Here is a 24,219-nt window from a genome sequence, read left to right as displayed (position 1 = left end):
CAGGCAGTAGTTGTCGTGCACAAACTTCTTATCCAGCATCTCTGTGCAGCTGAATTCTTTCTCTCTGCTGGAATAAAGCACACTTCCTACTGAGGCAGGAGATGCTCCTGTCCCTCCCAGCCTCTCTATTAGCAGGTGGGTGGGGTGTGCATGTGTACGTGTGTGCATGCACACATGCTCCTGCTCTCCAAGAATGTGGTTAGACCATCAGGTTCAGCCTCCTGTGAGGAGTTATTTGTGCTGCTCTTCCCAGTAACAGCTGCGAAGAGAACGTGTACCAACAATCTGAAAAGGCTGCAGCCAGGTGTCCTGCTTGTTCAAGCAAGAGCTGGTTTCTGTTTACCCAGGTTGCTGTTTAGTGACTCGAGTAAATCTGAGTAGGATGGCAAAGCTGTTAAGGATCTGCTCAGAAGACAAGCTGCTAGCTGTAGTGAGTGTTCTTCTTGGCAGCTATCCTCAGCCATGAGAGAACATGGTGTGTGTGTGTGTGGGGGGGTGTGGGGTGGAGGATGTGTCGAGTTGTGTTGTTTGAACTGGAAAATTCCCTTGTAATTGTTTTGCCAGGCTGTGTGCTAAGTGCATCCAAAAAAGCACTCTGTGAAACGGTGACAGACTGTGCAGATGGACAGTTGTGGCTTAATATATCCAAATTAATGTACTTCCCAAGTGCTCTGGGCTCGCCCTGCTCTCTGCTGTATCACTTGTTGTGGCTTGGAGCCTTGGCAGACCTCTGTTCATTCAGCTTTGCTCAACTCTCACATTACCCCTGTGCTAGTGTTGAGCTAACTTCAACATGCAGTTTGGGAATATGTGGTTTGCAGGGGGGTGAGAAACAGAGGAGGGAGAGGAGACAACTTAGTGGGATGCTGTGAGACGTTTTCCTGCTTACTCATGCTTGCAAAACGTGTGGTAAATAGTTCTGATTCCTGTGGAGTTTTTTTTAAATCAATCCAAAGAATAATTTAACAGTCATCATCTTGCCATGTGGTAATACCCAGCAGAGAGCAGAGCTACTTCTAGTGTTGTTAGCCATCACTGATGTATCAGTGTAGCACCACTGGAGCTGTGCTTGGTGTTGATGCCCATGGCACAGGTGAGGTCAGCTGAGGGTGAGGGCTTCTGGCATGTTGTGGGCTTGAAAAACCCTGAAAGGAAGGTGGAACCACCCTTCACCTTCTGTCTCATGTTGTGCAGGCAGATGTGGTGAACTAGGAGTGAGTTGTTCCAGAGTTGTCTTTTAATATCTCCCCACTTGCTGCATTGCTTGAAGTTTTAGTATGCTGCTTGTGTTTTCCCCTTCTCTTCTCCCCTCCACTCCATTTCTCATCAGATTGAAGTGATTCCATTTTGCCCTGGATAGCTCCATGTTTGATGCATTTGGAGTAAGAGTGGATACAAGTGGTTGTTTCCAGCTACCAGTTTACCCACTTCCCATGGGGAGGGAAGAAAAGAATGATTGTTTCTTGGATTAAGGTGAAGAGTTGTCACTGTGTGAGCAGCAGTGCTGATGTGGGGCTGGGGTGGCTGCTCCTACTCAGTGGTGGACTGCTCTGGAGCAAGCTATGGGCTGATCCAAGTGCAAGCTCCTCCTAAATTCCCTGAAAGAGCCAGTTCTGGCCTTTATACCTACCAGGAGAACTGGATCAATGAGCCAAGGTGAATTGTATGAGGCTTAACAAGGCCAAGTGCTGGGAGCTGCACTTGGCTCAACAACAACCCCAGGCAATGCTCCAGGCTGGGGCAGAGTGGCTGGAAACTGCCCAGCAGAAAAGGCCCTGGAGGTGCTGGTGGCCAGAGAGCTGAATGTTAGCCAGCAGTGTGCCCAGGTGGCCAAGAAGGACACCAGCATCCTGGCCTGGTCCAAAACCAGTGTGTCCAGCAGGAGCAGGGAAGTGATTGTGCCCTTGGACTGGGCACTGGGGAGGCCACAGCTTGAGTGCTGGGGCCAGTTTTGGGCACCACAGGAGAAGAAAGACATTGAGGGTCTGGAGGGGGTCCAGAGAAGGGGAACGAAGCTGGTGGAGGCTCTGGGGAACATGGCTGGCGAGGAGTGGCTGGTGAGGAGCAGCTGAGGGACCTGGGGGTGTTTAGTCTGGAGAAGCAGAGGCTGAGGGGAGACCTTATTGCTCTCTACACATCCCTGAGAGGAGGTTGGAGAGACGTGGGGGTTGGTGGTCTCCTTTCCCATGTAACCAGAAATAGGATGAGAAGAAATAGGATGAGAAGAAATAGGCTTCAATTGCATCAGGGGAGGTTTAGATTGCATGTTAGGAAGAATTTCTTTCTTGCCAGAGTGGTGAGGCCTTGGCCCAGGCTGCCCAGGGAGGTGCTGGAGTCCCCATCCCTGGAGGGATTCAAAAAACATGTAGATACAGAGAGTTTGGGACCTGGTTTAGTGGACATGGTAGCGTTGGGCTGATGTTTGGACTTGATGATCTTTAAGGTCTTTTCCAACCCTGATGACTCTGTGAATTACAGCTCCTGGGAGGCTCCTCTCTGCAGCCCTCCTACCCCTGACTTCACCTGTCTGCTCCTCTGTGTGCTCAGACCAGCTTTTCCCCCATGCCCTCTGGGCTGTGCCCTCAGGGATGCAGCAGCCTGCCTCCATCCCCCATCCCCAGGGGCTGGGTTCCCAACCTGGCACTGCCTTTCAAGTGCAGAAGTTGTGAGGGCTGTGCCCAGAGGCCGAGGTGCTGGGATGATGCATCCTGAATAACCAGAGCTGGAAACTTCACTTTCAGCTTTTCCAGCCGTGGCTGCCACTTCCACACTACAAAATGCTGTGTTTCTCTGCTTGGCTTTCCCACTCTTGGTATTTCTAGCCAGTTTTTATATAACTGAGTTTCACAGCATGCTACAAACCTGACCACTTAATTTAGACTTGTATTATTGTTGGAATATTACACAGCCTTGTATACTCTCCCTGTTTTCCAGCTGTAGCTATGTGTGACGTGGAAGGCATTGAGCTGCCCCTGCAGAAGGTCTTGTTCTCACTAAGTGGACAATATTCCATGCCTGCTGTCTTGGGTGGTCTTCCATGGGCTGCAGTGTCTGCCATGTAAATCCCAAAGGCTATACCAGATAGCATTTGAGACTTAAGGAACAGCTTCTGTGGTTGAAGACTCTTTTTAAGCTTTATTGATTAGAATTCAGCCTTTCAAAGACATGAATAATTTTCCTGAGGGTGAAATGACTGAACATTAAGATGATTTTTTTTTTTCCCCTTCTAGTTTGCTGCAGGTTTGAGCTATCTGGAAGATGAAGCCCTTGGTGCAGCTGGTGTTCTTTACCTGCAGTTTCTTGGTCTGGCACACAGCAGCAGAGTTCTTCACCTCCATAGGTATGGAAGGAACTGATGCATGGTGTGATGGAGTTCATGTGGTTGCCAAATCACAGTTGAAGCATATGGCTTTCTTCCTATGGCCCCATCCACTGCTCTGCACCTTAGGAGAAGCTACTCTTCTGCATCCTCAGTGCTGCTCTGCATTGCAAGTCCTGCACCAGTGCTATTTGTTTGCTCCTGGGTAACTTAGCACACTGTGACCAAGATACTATAAGTTTCTCTGGTGGCTCTGTCAGTAAAAAAGACAGTGTTGCCTGTGTTTTGTTAAGAATTGTGTGCTTTTTGTTATCTTGAACAAAGCACAAACCTTATGCTAAAAAAAACTTCTGAATTTGATGTGTGAAGAGAATGTTAAATGATAAATATGTGAAATATTTTCTTTCACAGAACCTGAGATTTTGTATCCTGTCAAAAAGCTGGAGTTAGGTATCAGAAGGAAGAATTAATATTCCCCTTAATTTATGTTTTGTAAGACCTGAGCAAATCCTGAAGAATTCATTGTTCTAAATCCTGAAAACACCTTCACTTTTATGACAGTGTAGTAGTTGTGTTCTAATAGCTGTGATTCAACCATCTATAATGGTGTATTTGTGGCTGAGACTAAAAATAAGCACAAACTGAGTTTTTCTGCTGTGACTTGTAATGTTTTTGGGGTAATAAGAGTGACAAAGATTAACTACAACTGACTGCTCTCCAGAAAGTCCTTTGAGCTCTGTGGAGCTGTGTTTGGGAATGGTAAAACTCCAAACTCCTGTGGTGTATTTTGCACTGCTGTGTGGAATGGTCAGGGCAGAGTGGTGACATTCCAGTGCCACCCTCCAGCAGAGGCTCCTGTGCCCTGGGGTTGGCTGAACAGTGCCTAACAATGTGCATTACTGGGTTCTCTTTCTTCCTAAGTAGCTTTTTGTGCAAAGTTCCTGTGGAGGATCACCTTTCCTTCACACTTCTCTGCTTCTGAACCTTTCCTACCTCTGAAAACAGCACCGCCTGCTGACTTCCATCTGCTTAATCAGGCCTCATTAATAATTACTTTGGAATGCTGGACCTAAAGCTGTGGCTGTGTTTATAAATCCTATCTGGCCTTTCAGTGTTTGGTCTTTGAAAAGCAAAGTTTGTCATGGCAATTAGGATTGACATGCTGGCAATTTCCACTGATGCTAATCAGGAGAGAGTGTGTGTGTGTGTCAGTCTATAAACATTGGTCTGAAATTCCTCTGTACTTAATGTTAGGTTGTGTTTCCACAGTTACCTTCACTGTAAAGCTGTAATGGTAAATGTTGCCAGCATTAGTTGGGCTAATCATTTATTAGTGTGACCTAATCTGTATCCATATGTAGAACAGATGCTTTGGCAACTGTTTGGGTCTCTTGTTGCTTTGACTCAACAGTTGTATTAATATCAAACCTTTTTTTTTGAGTGTCTTGCATACAACTGCACTACTAAAAGCAATTCAGAGGTGGTAAAAGGGCCACAGCAGAGCTACATGAGCCATTGAGGTTGGGATTTTCAGTGCCTCCTGAAGCATTTGGGTGCCAGGCCTGTGTGTGTAACAACTTTTGTGGTGTACAGGCATTGAAGTGCACGCCCTTCATTTGTCTGTTATTTGTGGTGGTTTTCATAGCCCTAGAACATCTGAGGCCTGTCTGCTGTGCTGCTGGAAACCATTCTAGGTCTGATTAACACTTGTTCATCCTCTGGTTTCAGGTCAAATGACAGACCTGATTTATGCAGAGAAAGACTTGGTGCAGTCTTTGAAGGAATATATCCGAGCAGAAGAGAACAAGCTGGCTCAGATTAAAAGGTAGGGGCAGAGGTTTGCTTAACAAAGGGTGGCAGAATGGCTTATCTGTGTTCAGTTCCACCACACCTTTCTGTCACCACTCTTTGCTGCCTGATCTGCTTAGCATTTCCTTCACAGTGAGACACTAGGTACTAGTTTGCAATGTCCTCCCATACCCCTGCAGTAACAATAACCCTGTATTGTTTAGACTTTGCTTGTTTAGAAACTTGTCTGCTGAGCACTTTCCACCTTTCCCTTCTCTTGTGCCATCATGGTGCTCCTGTGGAGAAGACACTAGTGATGTCAGAGGAGCCTTGTCCTGGGAGTTCAATGCCTGTGGGTGCCAGTGCTCTGTGCTGCCTGCTGTTTCACCAGCCCTGCTTGCAGCACCAAAATGTGCCTGTCCCACTGAGTGGAGCACACCCTGAACCCTGGCTTCCTCCCCCTGTTGCCTTCACTCTTCAGGGGTGGCTCTTCTGCCTTGGTCCTTCAGTCACCAACAGCACATCTCAGACGTTCTCCTGATTGGCTTTGAAGACTTGAGAGGCTCCTGCTGCCACTGATACTTCCTGTGTCCCTTAGGAGGACAGTTAATGCTTATCTAGCTGGAAGGAATATCTAACAGGGTGTGACACCAGAATAACCTAAATGAGGTCCAGGTTCAGAAGAGCTGAGTGCCTGTAAGTGGAGCTGGGCTTCCCAAAGGTTTTCTGAGCTCCTGGTGATAGGTGGCAGTTGGATCTCCTTTGGGGTGTAGGGAGGGGATGGGGCTTTGGAGTAAGTGAAGTGATAGGAATTCCTTGGCCCTTGTGTACACAAATGCTCATTTCTTGAAAAGTTGCCCATTTGAGGAAAAAGTCTTTGACTATTGTCAAAGAGAATGTCAGCTGAATCTGTATAAACCAGTCTTTTTTTTTAAAAAAAAGTGTTTTTTTTTATAGACATGTGCAAGTGCTTTTTAAATGAGTTAAATTTTCAGTTGACTTGTACTCTGGTGTATTTGTGTGCAAGAGCATTCTACCACTGTCAATATTCCAGCCTCTGCACCCTACTAGTGTGTGAGGTGTGTGCTTTGTAGCAGCAGTACTAAATTTTATCATTTAATATGGTAACACTTCTCAATACTTTATTAGTTGCAGAGTCTAATACAGAGACATCCATGGTTCAAGAGCATGTTGTGAGTAGATAGGGTAGAACTTGACTGTATTTACTGCTTTGCAAAATAAATATCAGAAGTCTAAATTTAAAATGAGTGCAAGTGAGGCTGGTCTGAATATATTTTGTTAATCTGATAACCCTGCAAAGGATCTCTGGAAAAAAAAACCCCATCTTTTGTTGTGTATGAAGCAGCCAGGTAGTCTGACAATATTTACCTGTGTTGATGTGAAGTTTTTTGTAACCATGGTTCCTTCATGGCTTGCTGAGGTTGAGAAGACAATCTCAAGGGATTTTTTCATGTTCACTAGTGAGCTTATCTCAGCAGAGTGTTTTCTTCTTGGGGAATACCAAGGAGCACGCAGCTCAGGTGTGTGTCAACTCAGATGAAGTTCACTTTGAAGCTGATCAACAATGGTGACTGACAGCACTGCCACTGTCCTGGCTAGGGGTTTCCAGCTGAAAACTACAGCTTATGGTTTAGTTTTCATAAAGTTAAAAAGCTTTTTGTGTTAATTATGCTTGTGTGTCTTCTAAGATAAGACACAGTGATGGTGTGCTGTGTATCACTGGCTGAAGTGCAGTATGCTGAAAATTGATGCTAAGGCTTGTTACTGAGCTGCCTGTCTGCTGTAGTAACATTTAAAATGGAAATCAAGGATACAAATTCCTCTTAAAGACTATTGTAATTAAAGATAAAAAAAAATCAGTTGTACTTCCCTTTATCTCTGTGAAGTTGAAAGTGGGTTGTGGTGGTGAGAGCAGCAATAAATCCATTCTAGGTGTGTAATTAGGATGATCTAACAAGGAAGATGTGGTCATAAATTGTTCTCAGACTGAAGTATCCACTTCTCCTTCCAGCTGGGCTGAAAAAATGGATGTGCTGACGAGCAAATCCACCTCTGATCCTGAGGGGTACCTGGCACATCCTGTCAATGCCTACAAGCTGGTGAAGCGCTTGAACACCGACTGGCTGGAGCTGGAAAACCTGGTTCTGCAGGATACAACAAATGGTAAGGGGAGAAGAGATCTAGAGGTAGCCTGACAACAGTTTGCTTATCCTCCTCAGATTCTGGAGAGCTGCAAACTCAGCTGTGGTTTAAAGATTACTGCCAAGCTTGTTTGAAACTTAAATTAATCACTGGCCTCTTGTTTGCTGGTTACCCAGTGAGTGAAGCTGAAGCACATCTCAGTCAAGACTCAAACTGTTGCTGGCTTTAGACCTGTTACATTTTGTTTGGCTCTTGCTTTTGGGGGAAAAGGGGAGAACAGGATATGCTAAAGTTGTCAGCTGTGTTGGCAACTTGTTTTATGCCCCATCTTTAGGCTTTATGTGCCCTTATATAAGAACTTACCTGTGTTCCCAGTCTGCTGCTTCTCATGGTGATCAATTTTTGACCATGTTGATCAGCAGATAAGATGTAAGAATCAAATGAGACCCATATTGGTGAAGGAATTTGTATCAGCCCCAGATTAACAGCTGGCAGATGTTGCAGCCAGTCTGTTGATAACAGGGTGAGACACAACTGCTGCCTTTAAACCTATCCTTCCAAATCAAATGTTTCCCATACTAATCTTTGCTTTTGCATCATACTGTTAAAGTGCCTGTCTGAATGTGCTCCTGTAGTGCTTTTTTTCAAACACAGGTTTGTTTTTACTGGACTCTTTGATAGTGAGGGAAGGGAGGTTGGTTTTCAGGCAGAACACTCCATGTTTTCCCTCTCTACTCTGTATATGCTCAAGTTTAGGTAGTTGGAGGTTTTTTTCCAGCCAAGAATTTTATTGCTTTTTGGAATAGTCATCCTAGATGGAAATAAAATGCTCAATTCTGTTGAGTACTTCTGTCTTTAATTTTCTACAGGCTTCCTTTTCCAGTCCTGCTGGCTTCATGACTGCAAGTGTCTGGGTGGTTTTCCTTCGGTTGATTGCCCTCATTTCTGCCCAACCAACCTTTATAACTTTATGTAGTGCATTTATTTCTAAATTTCACCTGGTTTTACTTGTCAGGTTGAAAAGCCTTTTGCTGAGTAAGGTCCTAACCCCTACTTGTAGCATCCTGGATCAGTCTCTGACCCTTGAGCTGAGATTTGAAAAGCTCTCACGGCTTTACAGGTTGGAGTACAGAGTCTGCAGTCATTGCCCAGTGCTGGAGGGAAGGTGTTAGGTTTTTGTGTTAGAAAGAGACATTACAGGATGATGTAGATAGATTCATGTTGTACTTTAGTAGTTGTGTGGCACAAGAAAACTGAGGGTTTGAGTTTTTTATCCTTTCTCTTTTGCTCATGAGCTGCGTTTCTTAAAACGAGACAGAAAACGATGTTTTTATAACGTGGGAGCCTAATAACTTTAGCAGCTTTAAACCTGGATTATTTGAATCTCAATTCCCAAAACAAAACAGATGTTTCCTCTTCTGTGTTAATCTGGTGCTGATGTGCCTTCAGACTCTGGAAGTAACATCTTTCCCTTTTACTGCAAAGGCTTTATTACAAATCTTACAATTCAGCGTCAGTTTTTTCCGACCGAGGAAGATGAGACTGGAGCTGCAAAGGCTCTGATGCGCCTGCAGGACACATACAAACTGGACTCTGAAACTCTCTCTCGAGGAAACTTGCCAGGTAAGTGCACCAAGGTCTCTTCTGCTTTAAAAGGCAGTGGTAACATCTTCAAACTCTCTTCAAAAGTCCTTTTTCAGTAGTGAGGAAGGACCGTGGTGCTGAGAATCTGTGGCGTAGATCCTTGAGGCTGCATCTGCTTGGAACTTTGAGGACAGCCTTGAGGGTGTTCCCACCTGAGCCCAAGGTGCCATGGTCTGCAGTGACCAGCTCAAGTAGTATTTTTTTTAAAAATGAGCATTGCTTTAAAAGAAAATGCTGGTTTTTAGAATTGCTGTACCAAAACAACAAAGGATGACACTTTACTATGTAAGCAAACACTGGGATACCACCTGTCCCTATTAACTTACAAACCATGGGAAGGAGCTGCTCCATCATTCATTGCTCTGATGGTTCTAGCAAAACTTGGCTCTGTTCTTGTTTGCTGTGCTCTTCCAGTGAGACTTTTCTTTGGCTGATCACAGGAAGAATGGGTGCAAAGTGAACTGGGCACTAACAGTTTTTGCTGAAGAGAGAGATGTTTTGGAAAGTACCCAGCTATGCTGGGATGCTTTGGTGTGTTGGCAGCTGAGTCCTCGTGGCTGCTGCTGCTGCTCCTGAGAGACTCACTGAAACAAGTCATGGTTGTGAGCAACACACTGTTTACAAACTGAATAGGCTTTATTAGAAGTAGGTGGATGAGCTGACAAAACAGTTTCAGTTACTATAGCTTATTAACAAGGAACAGAAAATGAAGTCTCATCTGTGCATCTAGTGAGCTGGAGCAGCCAGAAATTGGTGCACAGTTACAGTCAAATGGACCCACTTTGTCTGAATAACCATCAGCTTGCTTCTGCACAACTGCACATCTCCAGTGAAGGCCTGCAAGCTAGCTCTGCATAAAGCAAGGCTTCTGATGGCCTAACAGTGTTCACTTGTGGGATCAGTAAAACCTGATAAGCTGCTCTGTTAGTGTTAGTCTGCTCTGGCTTTATAACAGAGAACACAGAAGCCTAACACTAATTTCTGTTAAGCTTCTCTTTGTTTCCAAAGGAATTAATGCCACAGAATTGTCACAAAAGGTCATCTTTAAATTCTGCAGATGATCAGTTTGGTACAGAACCTAAAATTTTCAAAGCATTGTCTTTTAGAAGCCTTTTGAATGAAATAAGTTGGTATTTCCAGCTGCTCCTCAATGTGCCCAGTGTATTTGGAGGCAGAGATGCTCCTGTGTGGATTGCTGAAAGGTATCTCTTTGTTTTTAGGCACAAAATATAGATCCTCTTTGACAGTAGGAGACTGCTTTGGGATGGGGAAGACTGCTTACAATGATGGAGACTATTACCACACAGTGCTCTGGATGGAACAAGCCTTGAAACAACACGATGAAGGGGAGGATACAACAGTCAGCAAAGTGGAGATCCTGGATTATCTCAGCTATGCTGTTTTCCAGTTTGGGGATTTGCACAGAGCCATGGAGCTCACCCGACGTCTGATATCCCTTGGTAAGAACAAAAACCTGCTGTTGTAGTGCTGGGGGATGTTGCCAGCAACAGAGCCCACAGCAGTCAGGGACCACACATATGGGTGAGCTGGTGGGAAGGGTGTCCTGCTAGGCAACTCCTAATAAACAGAGGTCCTGGGAAGAAAAAAACAGTATACTTGTACATGAAATGTCTTTAACAAGCTGCCTTACAGTCCATGCTGTTGGTACCCAAAGACCAAATGTGTGTCTGGCTGCAGTTCCTGTGTGCTTTGCTTGGGTGTGCTCAGAGGTTGTTTGCTGATGGTTAAAGCCTGGGCTGTCTCAGGTGGAGATCAAGGCTATTGTAGACTAAGGGTGCTGCCTCTTCTCTAAAGACCTACTGACTTCACTTATTCTCTTTATTCCTCAGTGCAGGTACTCTTTGATACCAAAAGAGTGCTTTGCCTGAGATCTTGAAGTGTTTCTTAATATTCAGAACAGACTGAGTTTCTTAAAACCTCCTTTTTTTCTCTGGTGTTTGTAGTCTTCTCTTGATGAAGCAAATAAACATTGTTTACTTCCTGCATCAGAAGGGTTTAGCTTCCCCAGTTAGAGTTAACATCTACTGTGAGGTACTTGTATGCTTTTTTAATCAGCTGTGGTTCTTAGTTTAGATGTTAGCTGCATCCTGAGCATGGGTGAAACCTTTCTATTGAAAATACCTCAGTGTAATTTCTGCAGACACTAACTCCCAGATTAGTTTACCAGCATATGAATACGTATTGAGTCCAGCTCCCTCTGCAATCACAGGGATTAGCACTGATAGCAGAACAAAAATCCTTATCAGCACCAAACAGTGGAGCAGACTTGGCAGTCCCTCTGGGAGCAGCAGCTTCCTCTGCTCTGGGTTCAGCTTCCTTATCTGGCCATTGTTAGCCTATGCTCTAATGAGTGGTTACCTGAGGTGCCTTCTGGGTTAGTTAAATAAGATAAACACCTGGGTGGCTCAGAAGGGGAAGAAACTGTCAGGTGCTAGTCTCCAGAAACAGTGGTGAGCAGGGAGTTGTTCCTTAGTTATGCTGGGTAAAGATCTGTTCATGGTGTTTATTGATCAACACTGACATAATCAATAAATCCCTAATGACAGGTACAACAATAGTTTGGTTTGGGTTGGGAGGGACCTTCTAAGGTCATCTGGTCCAGCCCCCTGCAGGGAGCAGGGACATCCCCAACTAGAGCAGGGTGCTCAGAGTGTGGTCCGACCTCCCCTGGGATGGTTCCAGGGATGGGGCAGTGACCACCTCTCTGGGCAGCCTGGGACAGGGGCTCACCACCCTCAGGGTAAAAATTTCATCCTTATCTACTCTAAATCTACCAGGATATCTCCCATATAAACCTGTTACAAACATACAGGGATGGATGCTGTAGGGAGGGCAAAGACTGGGACTGCCCAGTGCTGGTTTTCAGTGCAGGCTGGAGCCAGTGGCCTTGGCTGCCTGCTGATGCTTTCAGAAGGGGAGGAGTTATTGCTGTCTCCATATGAAGACTTGTTTGTATCAAGGGATCCTGAGGCTGCAGGAGTCACTGCCTCTGTCTTTCTCCCAATGAAGACAGCACGCACGAGAGGGCAGGCAGCAACCTGCGGTACTTTGAGAAGCTGCTGGAGAAGGAGAGGGAGGAGGAGAAGACAAACAAGACTGAGACAGCAACAGAACCAGTGGTGCAGAGTGGTGCCTACGAGAGGCCTCTCGACTACTTGCCCGAGCGTGACATCTACGAGGCCCTTTGCAGAGGTGAAGGGGTGAAAATGGTAAGAGAGAGGCAAGACTCTCCTGACTCTGTTGCCTTTGCAGGAGGGTGGTTGAGCTTGCTGGGAGGTGTTAAGCTTTGCCTTCTGTGAAGCTGGTTTTTCAAGAAAAAAATGAGTTGTAGTTCTGTCCAGGCTGAGATTCATACCTTGTGTCTTGGCCTCTCTATCTTCAGCTGTTAATCCCAGACAGAAAAACAGCTCTCCACTGTACCTCTTAAAGGCTGTTGAAAATTGATTCTCCTCAGTCTGTCTATTCAGCCATTTCAAAGGTATGATGATGCTGGGAGGCTTTTTTCACTGAGCACTTGTTATGCTTTGCCACACTTACAGAATCTTGTTGCTCCTTCCCTTTTGCATCTTAGGTATGTATTTTGACCAGCCAGTCTCCCATACCTCTCAACAAGGCCAATTCTCAGTGCAGGGAGAGGAATCAATTTATTCCATCTGCATAGCCTTAATTGTAAGAACCAGAGTGTTTTGTGTTTCTTTTTACAGCTCTCTGTTTGTGTAGTTACTTGCATAATCTGTAGCCAGATATGGTTTATCTCTCCTCAAGATGAGTGTTTCACATGTTGCTCAGTGGTATCTGGAGCAGCACATGTTGGTTTTATTTGCAGAAAACTGCAGAATCACTTGTGCTTACCTCTTAAATGTGCTGGTGAGCTAATGGCTTTTTAGCCATTCCAGTTTGTGGACTAAAGCCCAGCTTTTGTCTTGCCTGTTTTAAGTTCATGACAAGTGTTTGAGCAACCAGTGTTTTGTTGGGTGTTTTGTTTCAGACACCTCGAAGGCAGAAAAGGCTGTTTTGTAGGTACCATGATGGAAACAGAAACCCTCACCTGCTCATAGCTCCCTTTAAGGAGGAAGATGAATGGGATAGCCCTCACATTGTACGATACTATGATGTCATGTCTGATGAAGAAATTGAGAAAATTAAACAGCTAGCTAAGCCAAGGGTAAGTTTTCCCTTCTTCCATCTCACTGAAGACTGTGAATTCCATGCTTGAATCTCTATTGGCAAAGACTAGGCAAAGGATTTGAAAGATCTGGTTTCATACCACAGATGATACACCACAGCAGTGAGCCTAAGGGGAATGGTTTCCAAACTGCCTGGTGATGTAGGACCATAAATCCCAGGCTCCCAAAGGTATTTATGTATTGTTGTACTTGATGCAAAGTTCTCAGTAAATGTCTTAGAAACCTTTTAGGAAGGTAGGGACTAGACCTGAAAAGGTGGGTGGGTGGCTGGCTTACAGTGACAGGAGCAGTTCCCAATATACCTTAAGTCTGCCTTTTGGAATGGAGCCAGACTTCAAAATGAAATTAAAGGCAGCCAAATCCCAACAGAAGTAAGAAGAAACAACATGGGTTGTGCTAGAAGAGTATTTAGAGGTTGTTATTTACTTCAGGTAATGTGGAATCCACTGTTGCTGTTCTAAAGCACAGTGCAGACCTGCCCAGAGACAGGCTCTTCAGGTGCTGTGGTGCATCCAGGAGTGGAACTGTGGTGTTCTCCTGAAGCCCCACACAGCTCACTGGGCTTCATAGGGTACAGTTAACACAGTGGAGAAACCACTTGTGCTCTTCAGTAATTCCCTATCAGGGACTTGGAAAGGATGGAGTACTTGTGAGGATGAATGCACGATGCAGTTGTTCTCCCAGAGCACTTAGAGCTGACTCCTCCACCCAGATGTCTTACTGAGCAGCAGAGGAAGGGATGTGACAGCTTCAGCATGCCAAGTGCAGGTCCTACTCAATGGCAGCAGTTTTGAGTAGATCCCTAGTTTTGATGTGATACTTGTTATTCATGGTGTGAATTCTAGTCACTCTGCACACAAAAATCAACCACCTAATGCAAAGCTAGTAATTATCTCAACTGATTTTTCTGGAGGTGGAATTTTCTTTTGAACTGCTCCTTTCTGGCACCAAAGTGTTGCAGTTGTGGGGTCAGCAGTGGGTGCTGCACCTCACTTCTCTCAGCTCTGACAGGCATGTAAAACTAACCCCCTCTATTTTTAGAGAGGAACTGTTTATTTTACCACTCCTATCTACTGCAGTGAAACGTGGTACTGACATTCCAGTCAAGAGTTACCCTTCTGTGTGTAGTGCTGCATGTAAACAGAAATAGTTAGAAACAGATTGAGAAAGTGATGCTGCTTAAGAACATCAATAATTTGAGAGGCTTGTGAAGCTGGACTTCCATGACTACCAGCCAGCTGTGGGAGTCTTGGCAGAACACTCCTGTCTCAGTGAGGACTCTCACCTCCATAAATGGAGACTTTCCTATTACATCATCCTGTAAAACTTCAAGAGCTTCAGATAAAATGGAAACGCTCAAATAGAGCATATTGCTTAATATATTTTATCAAATTAAGCATATTCTAAATAAGGCACCCATTAAATTTTTTTTGCTTGGTTTTCTCTTTTTGTTAAAAGTTTTAGGGAAGTCTTGCTCACTGAGTTTTGTTTATATTACTAATGTCAGAGGAATTCTTATAATCTAAGTAGTGCAGAACTGGGATCAGTCCCTGTAAGAGTAGATAAATAATATAGTCTCAATTTTCAGATTAAAGTTTTCAATTTAAAAAAAACCCCAACCATTTTCTTATAACTTGTTTGTTCTAAATCTGTCCAGCTCAGCTGCAGGAATAGCTTTAAATTCTGCAGTACTGCTGAAGGAATGGAAGATGCAAGTCCTGTCATAGTCTTTAATAAATAGAGCTTAATTTCAGCCAGGAACTTTTAGCTGGTAATCATGGAAGCTTTCAGACAGAACTCTGAAGTAGTCTGTTAGTTTTGGGCTCAAAGATGAGCACTGCCCTCATTCTGAAATACATTTGCAAGAAATCTCTGCTTTTGGGTCCAAGCACTTTAACATTATCTGCAGTTTACCCTTGCCAACACATTCTGTTTTGTAGAGAAACAACATCTGTCCATGATTGAGAGGAGCTGAATTCAAGTTGGGTTTTGTACTTGTTTTGCAAAATTCAGTCACTTTTGCTCAATTCCAAAAAGGAGTTCCAACTTTTCAGGCAATACATTAGAGCTGACTGGGAAGGATAAGAAAGTTCTTGACTTTATCAGTGAGGATAGCACTGGGACAGGTCTGCCATGAAAGCAGGAGAACCTTTTTCCTTTACCTTTTTCAAAATTCTGGATGTTACCTGCCTGAACAGGCAAAAATATGCTGTGGAATATGCACATAAGACATGTGAATATCTTTGTACTCAGTGCTGTAGGATTTCAGCAATAGAAAATTTCTGAAGAAGCCAACAGACTGGATGCTGAACTAAGCACACACTCTTATTTAAGAGAGACTGGATGCAGCTTTTGACCATCCCAGTGTGTTGTGAGGATTCCAAATCTGAGTAAATGCCTATTATAAGGCTGCATTCTCCACCCCAAGAGAGGGAGCTTCATGTTGATGTTGATTAGACCAAGTGAGGTACAGATTTTATGTCTGAAATGTAGGAGCCTGCCTGTCAAAAAGAGATGTGGAGTAATAGGGATGTATTCAGGCTTGGATTAGTTCTGATTTATTTAGAACAAATGTTACATGCAGAAATCAAGCAAGCATATGCAAGCTTGAGAATGGCAGCAGAATGAAAAGTTTGGGAAGCTAAATTACATCCCCAAAGCTGTGCTTCACTGTACAAGTGAAGAACAAGATTCAGTCAGCCTGGCTCTTCTGTTCTGATTTATGCAGGAGAAATCTGGAGCAGAGTAACAGTGAGTCAGAACTGCAGGAACAGCTGAGCCAGGAACTCTTCCATAGGGACACGACAGCTGACATGGATTGTAAAGCTGGCTGGAGACTCCTCTGAGGAGAAATGAAGGAAATAATGACTGCATGCTCTGAGGAAAATGCAAATAGAAGGGCTTTCTGTGACCTATAATTAAGTGGAAGGAAGGAGGCATGATTTAAAGTGTTTGTGGTTTGCAGGAGTTAAATTTAAACGTGGTCTGAGTTCACAGTTAAAGGAGTGTCCCAGTTCTTGTTCCCAGCTGCAAGGATAAAACCCAGGAGACCTGTTGTCTTGCTAGCAGTGGTCTGTCACTTTGACACTGTGTCAAACCAGATCAGTTCTGCCAGGTCCCAGATTCTTCCTGTAGATCTGCTGCTATGGCCTGACAGTGATGCACTGCTTGCTGTTAAAAGGTGTAGGTGAGCTGTGCTTTTGCAGAGTTACTCTCACAACACAATAACATATCTGGAACTCTGTGAATTAGATGTTCCAGGAGTCATCCAGCTGGAAAATCTGTGTGGTAACATTGAGAGCTGCCCTCAGGAGTTTTCTACCACTGTGGATTTGCCTGCCCCATAATTTGTAACTCGTTCTGTAAAAGTTTTCACTTGTTTTTAATCTGAGAATGAGGTTGGGTTTTTTCAGTCCACATGAGAAAGAGACAAATTTACAGAGCATCCAAAGATTTTTCTCTTTGCCAAGAATTTGGGCTTCATTTGTTAACTTTTGTTGTTCCCTCTGACTAACACTGCCTCCAGCTGCTTAAAAAAAGCCCCTTCCTGAGTACTGCTTGCAGAACAGGTTGTGGATTCAATGAATATTGTGGCTTGTGCAGTCAGTCCAATTCTTTTTCCAGGATCAAAGGCAGGTGATGGATTGAACTTGTGTTTCTGCATGTCCTGCTCTGGCATGAAATTGGAACAAACTCCAGGTTTGGAGCTATAACTTTTCATCCAGTGATATGTTGAAGTTGGACAAATCGGGTGTTGGTTTTGATGAAGATGAGAAACTTTTTCTAACCTGTAGTTGATGTTTCTTCTCCCTTGGGATTTTTTTTGACACAGCTGGCACGAGCCACAGTACGTGATCCCAAAACTGGTGTCCTTACAGTGGCTAGCTACAGGGTATCCAAAAGGTAAGCACAGAGAAGAGTTTAGTTTTAAGGTTTTTGTGCTTAACAGCTGTCATCTGCTACCTACAGCTGAAAACTTGAACTGCTTTGCATGTAGCAAAACCTTGCACAACAAATGCACAGTAAATGGCTCTTTTAGCCATCTGACTGAGGGCAGGAGAATCCTCCTGCCTTGGGAGATGGGTTGTTGTGGTTGCTATTCCAAAATAACACATGTCAGTCCTTCCCTTCTCCTAGCTCATGGTTGGAGGAAGATGATGATCCTGTTGTGGCCAAGGTGAATCAAAGAATGCAGCAGATCACAGGGTTAACAGTGAAAACAGCTGAACTATTGCAGGTTGGTGCATTTGGCTTGTTGGAATTCCTCCTGGGAAAATGAGTTGCTGGTCTGGTGCTTATCTAAACACAGGCTGGCTCTTACCCAGTCCCTCTTCAGGGCTCTGTCTTCTGCTGACTGTGTACACAGAGTAGGTAAGTGGAGTTGTTGTGAACAGTGTGGGGTGTTTCAGCTGCTGCCAGCTGTAGGGACCTGGCAGGTAGATGTTTTCCCTTTGTGTGCCAGGCAGAAGAGGGTGGAGATATCAAATAAATAAATAAGATACCTTTGTGCAGGGATCTGTGATTTACCAGTTGGTTTTGAGGGAAGTGCCTGCCACTTATTTTCAAGTCTGAAAAAGTTCAACCTCCTTCCTAGTTGAACCTTTTCAAAGACCCAGATATTTTTCTTAGTTCTGATTCATTCTTATAGGAATTCTGATCTTTGGCTGTCTGGGGAGAGGAAAGAGAGAAGTGGTCCAGCCTTGCCAGAATAGCTGTACTTCAGTCTCTTCACTGCTTCTCTTCCTCTGTGCTCCTGGAGTTCCAGTTTTAGAGCCTGTCTGAAGTACTGTTGATTACTGAGTATCCACAGAAACCAGGTAGCAGTTATCTTGGAGGCATGAACAGCCTCAGAGTAACTAAATCCTAGGTTGGATGTTCTTCAGATAAGAAAAGTGGTGCTTTAAAAGCACTTGGAGCCTTCTGTGTTCCTGGATGGGCATGTGCATGTAACAAACATGTGACACAGTCTCATTCTGTTTCCTAGTTTGGAGACACATACTTGGAGAGCTACAGGCACTCAGCTCCATCCTCTTCAGAGGAGGAAGTGTGTGGTAAAACCATTGCTGCTAATTAATGTTAAACAGACTATTGTAGTGATAAGTACAGTGCTGCCATTGAGGAATATTTGGTACTGAGAAATTGTCTCAGCAAAACCCTTTAAACTATGAGAGGGAAGGGGCACTTAAGTTTTCTCATCAGTGTACCTCATTTCTGGCAATCTAAAGAGAATTTGTGTTCTACAGATAGCAATCTTACCACAGAGTGCTGTTTCTCAAAGCATGTTTTGGACTTGAGAGAGCAAATGCTGCCTTCTGCAGCAGCCACCTGCAGTTCAGTGGATGTTTATGCTGCTTCCTTCTTCCACGTTGTAGGTTGCCAACTATGGAATGGGAGGACAGTATGAGCCACACTTTGATTTTTCTAGGGTAAGCTCACTCTTCTGGTTATTTCTCAGTGGGGTGGGGAGGGAGGAACTGTTTGGAGTGAAAACTGTTGAAACTGCTTTCTGTTCCAACACTTTATGTATAGCTGTGTTGCATGGATGGATTATGACTTTTCAAAAGCCTTCTTGCCACCTTCTCTGATGCTGAAATTTAGGAGAACAACAAACAAATCTGCCTGCCTGTCACCTTGGTCCTTCTACAGTGTAGAGAGCTGCAGGATAGTCATGCAGCACTCAAGATAGGCTCTTTCTGTTACTTTATTTGGAAACTGAGATGTGTGAGCTCTAGATTGCATGTTGTTCCATCAGGCTTCTGAGTTCAGTGAGGCTGTCAGAGTCCTCCTTTGGAAATTTTAAAGCCCTTTGCAGGAGCTGGTGAAAGAGCCAGCTTCTTTTGGCAAAGGAAGGAGATCCTTCCACCTCCCTCCAGAAGAGCAGCTGTTACTGAAGCCTCTGTGGGTCCTGCAGCCCTTCTGGCAACCCCTTAGTGTGGCTGCAGCTGTAGGGTCCAAAGAGGGTTTGTTGGGCTGGTGCTACAGGATTTCAGCTGCCAGATCCACACTAAGCACTAGAGGGCTCTACCTGGCAGATGACAGCTCTGGTTTGCTGCAAGGGGGGAGAAAAGTGGGAAAGATTCTCAGTGGTTACCCTAAACCACCATATGAAGACTCTGAGCATACTGAGGAGTTAGTCACTGGTCATTTCCAGCCTAAAAATCCCCCTGGTGCCTCAGTTTCCAGTAGCACTGTGGCATTTCCATGGCATCTGGCTTAACTCAGGCTGTCCTGGTAGCTCTACCTGGTAGGAGGGATTGCTGCAGTCAGAGCACAACCCAAATGGAGTGCAGGATTGAAGGCACCCAACTTCAAAATATCCTCAGCTTCAACACTGGGGGCTCATGTTCATTACCTGTGGCCTGTTGAGAGGATTTTCCTGCTCACTGCAAGACTGCTGCATTCCCTGAGGCCAGCAAATTGTGCTCAGAGCCTTTGGACTCGAGGACCTCAACCATCCAGTTGGCCAGACTGGACTTCATTTTTGGATTTGGCAGCTGGAGCAGGGCTGCACTTGGAACATAACCTTGGCTGCAGCATCAGCTGAGGCAAGGCAGTTGCAGAGCTTGCCCTGGTTTTGGGCTGGTCCTCCAGGCTCTCTGTGCATCCCAGAATTCGGTACTGAGGTAGAGGCACTGCTGGCTCCCTGTCTCTGGAGCAGCCTTGCAGCTTTTTGTTCCCTTGCAGGTCTCAAATAGGGACAGTTTAATAGTGACCTATCACAACTTTGCTCAAAATTTATAGGCTTAACTTTTTTAAGTTTGCTGCTGAGATTCAGAAATGGCAGAACAGGAATCCCCTGTACCTCAGTCCTCTGGATTTCATTTGTGTAGGCAGATGCAAGAGTCTTGGATTTTTAATAAACCCCTTTTAGGAAAGATCTTCTTGAAATATACTTCAAGCAGATTGAGCTGTAACATTTTGGGGAGGCTGGCTGGGATTTTTTCCTTGCTGTTTGTCTTTTCTAATACTGATTTCTTCTTTGCTTTAAATGTGCAACATTATTGGGTCCGTGTAGAAGAGTGCACCTTGATGTCTCCTGGCTGCTACCAGTCAGGAAGGAGTTTCAATGTAAATTAAATTGGAAATTTTTGAAGCTAGGAGAGACAAATGGGTATTCTAGATGTTCCTTCTGCTTCTAAACTGCCACCAACGTGATCTCATACTTCAAGGAACGAAACTTAAAATGTTTCCTACAGAGTAAAGACAATTTGATCTTTTTGATGTGGTCCTTAGTCCTAGACAGGCAACCACCTGAAAGAAGTTGATCATTGCTCTTCTGCAGTTGTGCCTGCTGGCAAAAAATGCCTTTTTTGTGGCAGTATTCCACCAAGTCCTTACTACATGTACGAGAATCTCACCTGTTATCTAAAGCCCACTAAAAATGAGTTTTTTTTTTCCATATTCACCTCAGCTGTTGACTTTGGATCAGTGTCCAGTACATTCATGGCCTGTTGTTAACTTTATTTGGGTGCCATGTGTACCACAAGCCCTGAAAACACTGCTTCTGCTCTGCCCTCAGAGCTGCTTCAGCACCTCTTCTCTTTGCAGCCTCAGAGCACCGCGTGCACGTGGTTGGGCACCCTGGCTGCAGCTGTAATGGCTTTAATGTCCCCCTGTATCAATTGTCCCCTTTCTATTCCACCTCTTTACACTGGGCTTAAGGATCTCTGCAGGGCTACACGTGTGTAACTCTGGTGTGAGCCTGTTTGGAACTGGGGTTAAAGTTGTTGTCTGTTGCAGCGACCCTTTGACAGCACTCTCAAAGCGGAAGGAAATAGGCTAGCGACGTTTCTTAACTATGTAAGTACCTCTCTCTGTCTGCTGCCTGGGAGCTTGAAGTTTGCAGTTATTCTCATTTAATTTTATAGAAAGATGAGCCAGATGCTTTCAAGCGGTTAGGGACTGGAAATCGTGTGGCCACTTTTTTAAACTATGTAAGTATGATGATCCTTTCTGCATTGAGTGTAACTTCAGCAGCATCTCGTTTACAGCTTGTGCAGTCGGGTGATTTGTAGAGATTTCCTGGCATCTGGAAGGAGGGATTGGATGGTTCTTACAGCATCAGGTGCTGTCCTGTCTCAGTTGACAGAGGTTTGGTGGTATTTAACCTCAGAACAGAAAATTTGAATAGAGGGCCCAGCTTCCCCTTTTGGCCACTCTCTGAAATCTTTGTCTTTGTTGGGTTCCTGTTGGTGGGAGAAGATAATTTGGCTTATTTCTCTAAGGTGAGAGCTTGGGAGGCTCCTGTGGTACTCTGAGGACTTGGCTATCAGCCACATGCTGTGAGACAGTCATGTTCTTCCACCACTGTTGGACAGCACTTGATGTTGTGGTCTGCCAGCCTCTGTTTTAGCTGTCTGTCAGAGCTGGAGTGATGCTGGCACAGCAAATGGAGGAGGCATAGCTAAGAAACTTGGTGCAACTGGGTTACCAATGCAGGACTGAAAAGATTCCTTTGTTGCATGCATTGGACAGCCTACAGACCATGTACACTGTGATTGTGAACAGAGTGGCCACCACTCCTGGGGCCTGATGTTTTCACAGGAGTCTTCTGACAATATTTTATCTATCAACTAATGCACTATATCTGTCATTAGGATGCCCTGATCTTGTGTCTAACTTCTGAGTGAAGCAACTTGAAATTTAAAAGTTCTGTGATAAGAGATTTATGGCTGAGCTGCTATTTTGAGTGTGAAATGCAGCTTGAAACAGAACCAGAAACACACTCAGCCTGACACAACAGGAGGAGGAAATAATCTCCAAAGCAAGAACCAGAGTAAGACAGGTCACTGTGAAATCATCTGCTGCTAAGAGGCTTTAAATTGTCCCAGTCTGTATTTGGTTTGTTTCTCAGACTTCTGGGCAAGCCTTGATTTAGGGTGGATGACAAGAACCTCACTCCCTGCCAGCTGTACATGGTCAGAGGCAGCTTACCCCTGTATGTCCTGTGTAGAACATACTGTATGTGTACCAACACCCTTACTAAAAAGAGTGGTTGTGTTGCTCAGATGTAGGTATTAACTTGCCAAGCTGCATGCACGTGCTTTCTAGTTGGAAGGGGCAAAAACCTGTGCACCTGTGGCATCTTATGCCCTTTTATTGTAGGTACCAAGCAGGAGGACACCAGAGTGGTAATAACATCTGCTTTAAACAGACATCCAAGTTACAATAGGGAATGTGGGGACTTGGGGAATGTTGTGCTGCTCAAGTTTGGGGGGAGCTGGATCTGACTTGTTTCTTTTCATTAGAATCTGATCAAAAATTGAAATCAGTGGAAGACTTTCTGGTTTTAATGGGACTCTTCCCAAGAACTTCAGTGGGTTTTGGATCAAGTCTAGAATTTACAGTGAATCTGTCATGACTGATGAATTCAGTAGGGTTAAATTCTTCCCAGTGCAGAAGGGCAAAGCATAAAGGTAGATGCTTTTCTTTAGAGTCATGTAGCTGGAGGTAGCAAAGCTTGAGATGTGTCAAGCCCTTGAAGTGGTGGAACATCCCTGGTGAGCAGCACAGAAACAGTGCAGAAAGTGAGGCTGGCTAATAGTTTGTGTAGTTTTTGAAGTGGTTGACCAAGATGCATAAACCAAATTATGAAAATCAGTTCCAAAGGCATGGTTTCAATTTATGAGGAAACATGTGGTTTAACAGACACTTCCTTGTTTTCCTTATTTGACCATAAACTGGAATGAAATTCCTGAAGCTGAATTTGCTCTGAAGTCCTCTCCCTTGTTTTAGAGTATTAGCTTATTAACACTGCAGCTACACAACTTCCTAGGGGTAATTGTGTGGTAGATTATATGTAGTCTAGAGAGTGCTGAACAAAAGCCTTCAGCTGAAATAAAAGCCTTCCATAGCAGGTACTGTTCCCCTGCAGTTCCTGCTGGTTGAAGTGCATCCTTCCCTCAGCACTGCCTCTGGCAGAGGTGCAGTTAGAATTCTCTCTCAGGGCTGGGGGCACTTTAGCTTGTGGGACTCTGTACCAAAAGCCTTTTAAATGGACAGTGTGTGGACTTTGTTTTCTCAGATGAGTGATGTAGAAGCTGGAGGAGCTACAGTTTTCCCAGACTTTGGGGCAGCAATATGGCCCAAGAAGGTAAAGTCTGTTTTATGTGGTTGGTTTGATTTCTTCTCTCCCCTGTCACTGCTTCTTCCTCAGAGCAGAAGGTAAAGTCTGTTTTATGTGGTTGATTTCTCCTCTCCCCTGTCACTGCTGCTCCCTCAGAGTCCTGCATCCTCCAAGTCACTGATGTGGCAAAGGGCTGTTCACTACAGTGTGATGGAGGCAGCTCCAGCTCATCTTGCAGACTGCAGGGCTGCTTCAGTTTTCTTGTGTATAACACAAACAGTTTCTGTGTAGAGCTGTTAGTAACCCCAAAAACACCTATTTTGGGTAGAACTCCTCTCTGAGCATGGCTGAATTAGAGTGGGACTAAGGGTTTTTCATGTGCTGTCAGTGCTGGCCTATGTTAAGGTGCCTCCTAAGAGACATTTCTCCCACTTTACTGTGACCTGAGTAATCACATTGAGTAGGTCCTGGCTAATCCAGCTCTGATTTCCCATTTCAGGGGACAGCAGTGTTTTGGTACAACCTTTTCAGAAGTGGTGAAGGTGACTATAGAACAAGACATGCAGCTTGTCCAGTACTAGTAGGGTGTAAATGGGGTAAGTAGGACTCCTTTAGGAACAAAACCTGAAGGAATGCTTGTGTATGTGAAGCTGGTGATACACTGAACCCTTGTAACAGTGTTTAATAACCTGGATGTTGCTATCTGGAGCTGTTTGGCCATAATGAAAACTCCCACTGTCAATAATAACACAGTATTAAGCAGCTATGTTGTTCAGCTGTAACTTTTCTAGTGAGTTTGGTTTGAGTCCCTGACAGCACAAAGTAAGAATGTCCCTGGGTTTGGGTCGTGTGTCTGTGTCAGGATGACTTGAATCATCAATTGACTAGAACCAAAGATCTGTGCATAGTTCTAGCTGCAAAAGGAGGGGAGCTCCTTGTGAGGCAGCTGTGGATGTCTGGACACTGGGGATTTCTGCTGAAAGCTCCTCAAGCTTCATGGTGTCCATTCCCATGCCCACCTCCCTGAGCCT

General features: G+C 44.6%; 1 protein-coding gene across 1 annotated transcript in view; it reads left to right on the top strand.

Moving 5' to 3' along the window:
* The first annotated feature begins 3,237 nt into the window (after positions 1 to 3,237).
* Positions 3,238 to 24,219, top strand: part of P4HA2 (prolyl 4-hydroxylase, alpha polypeptide II) — a 21,547-nt gene continuing 565 nt past the window's right edge. The window contains exons 1-13 of the mRNA XM_008947547.1: positions 3,238 to 3,340; positions 5,048 to 5,144; positions 7,140 to 7,291; positions 8,756 to 8,893; positions 10,135 to 10,374; positions 11,945 to 12,144; positions 12,924 to 13,100; positions 16,955 to 17,025; positions 17,260 to 17,359; positions 18,495 to 18,548; positions 20,863 to 20,922; positions 23,147 to 23,215; positions 23,688 to 23,784. Of these exons, the coding sequence (XP_008945795.1) occupies positions 3,259 to 3,340; positions 5,048 to 5,144; positions 7,140 to 7,291; positions 8,756 to 8,893; positions 10,135 to 10,374; positions 11,945 to 12,144; positions 12,924 to 13,100; positions 16,955 to 17,025; positions 17,260 to 17,359; positions 18,495 to 18,548; positions 20,863 to 20,922; positions 23,147 to 23,215; positions 23,688 to 23,784 (1,537 nt within the window). The 5' untranslated portion in view covers positions 3,238 to 3,258. The remainder of the gene's footprint in view (positions 3,341 to 5,047; positions 5,145 to 7,139; positions 7,292 to 8,755; positions 8,894 to 10,134; positions 10,375 to 11,944; positions 12,145 to 12,923; positions 13,101 to 16,954; positions 17,026 to 17,259; positions 17,360 to 18,494; positions 18,549 to 20,862; positions 20,923 to 23,146; positions 23,216 to 23,687; positions 23,785 to 24,219) is intronic.

Source organism: Merops nubicus, unplaced genomic scaffold, assembly GCF_000691845.1.
Source record: "Merops nubicus isolate BGI_N331 unplaced genomic scaffold, ASM69184v1 scaffold2949, whole genome shotgun sequence".
NCBI classification, from domain to species: domain Eukaryota; kingdom Metazoa; phylum Chordata; class Aves; order Coraciiformes; family Meropidae; genus Merops; species Merops nubicus.
Note: the sequence above shows the minus strand (reverse complement) of the source record. Positions and strands in the feature narration are given on the sequence as shown.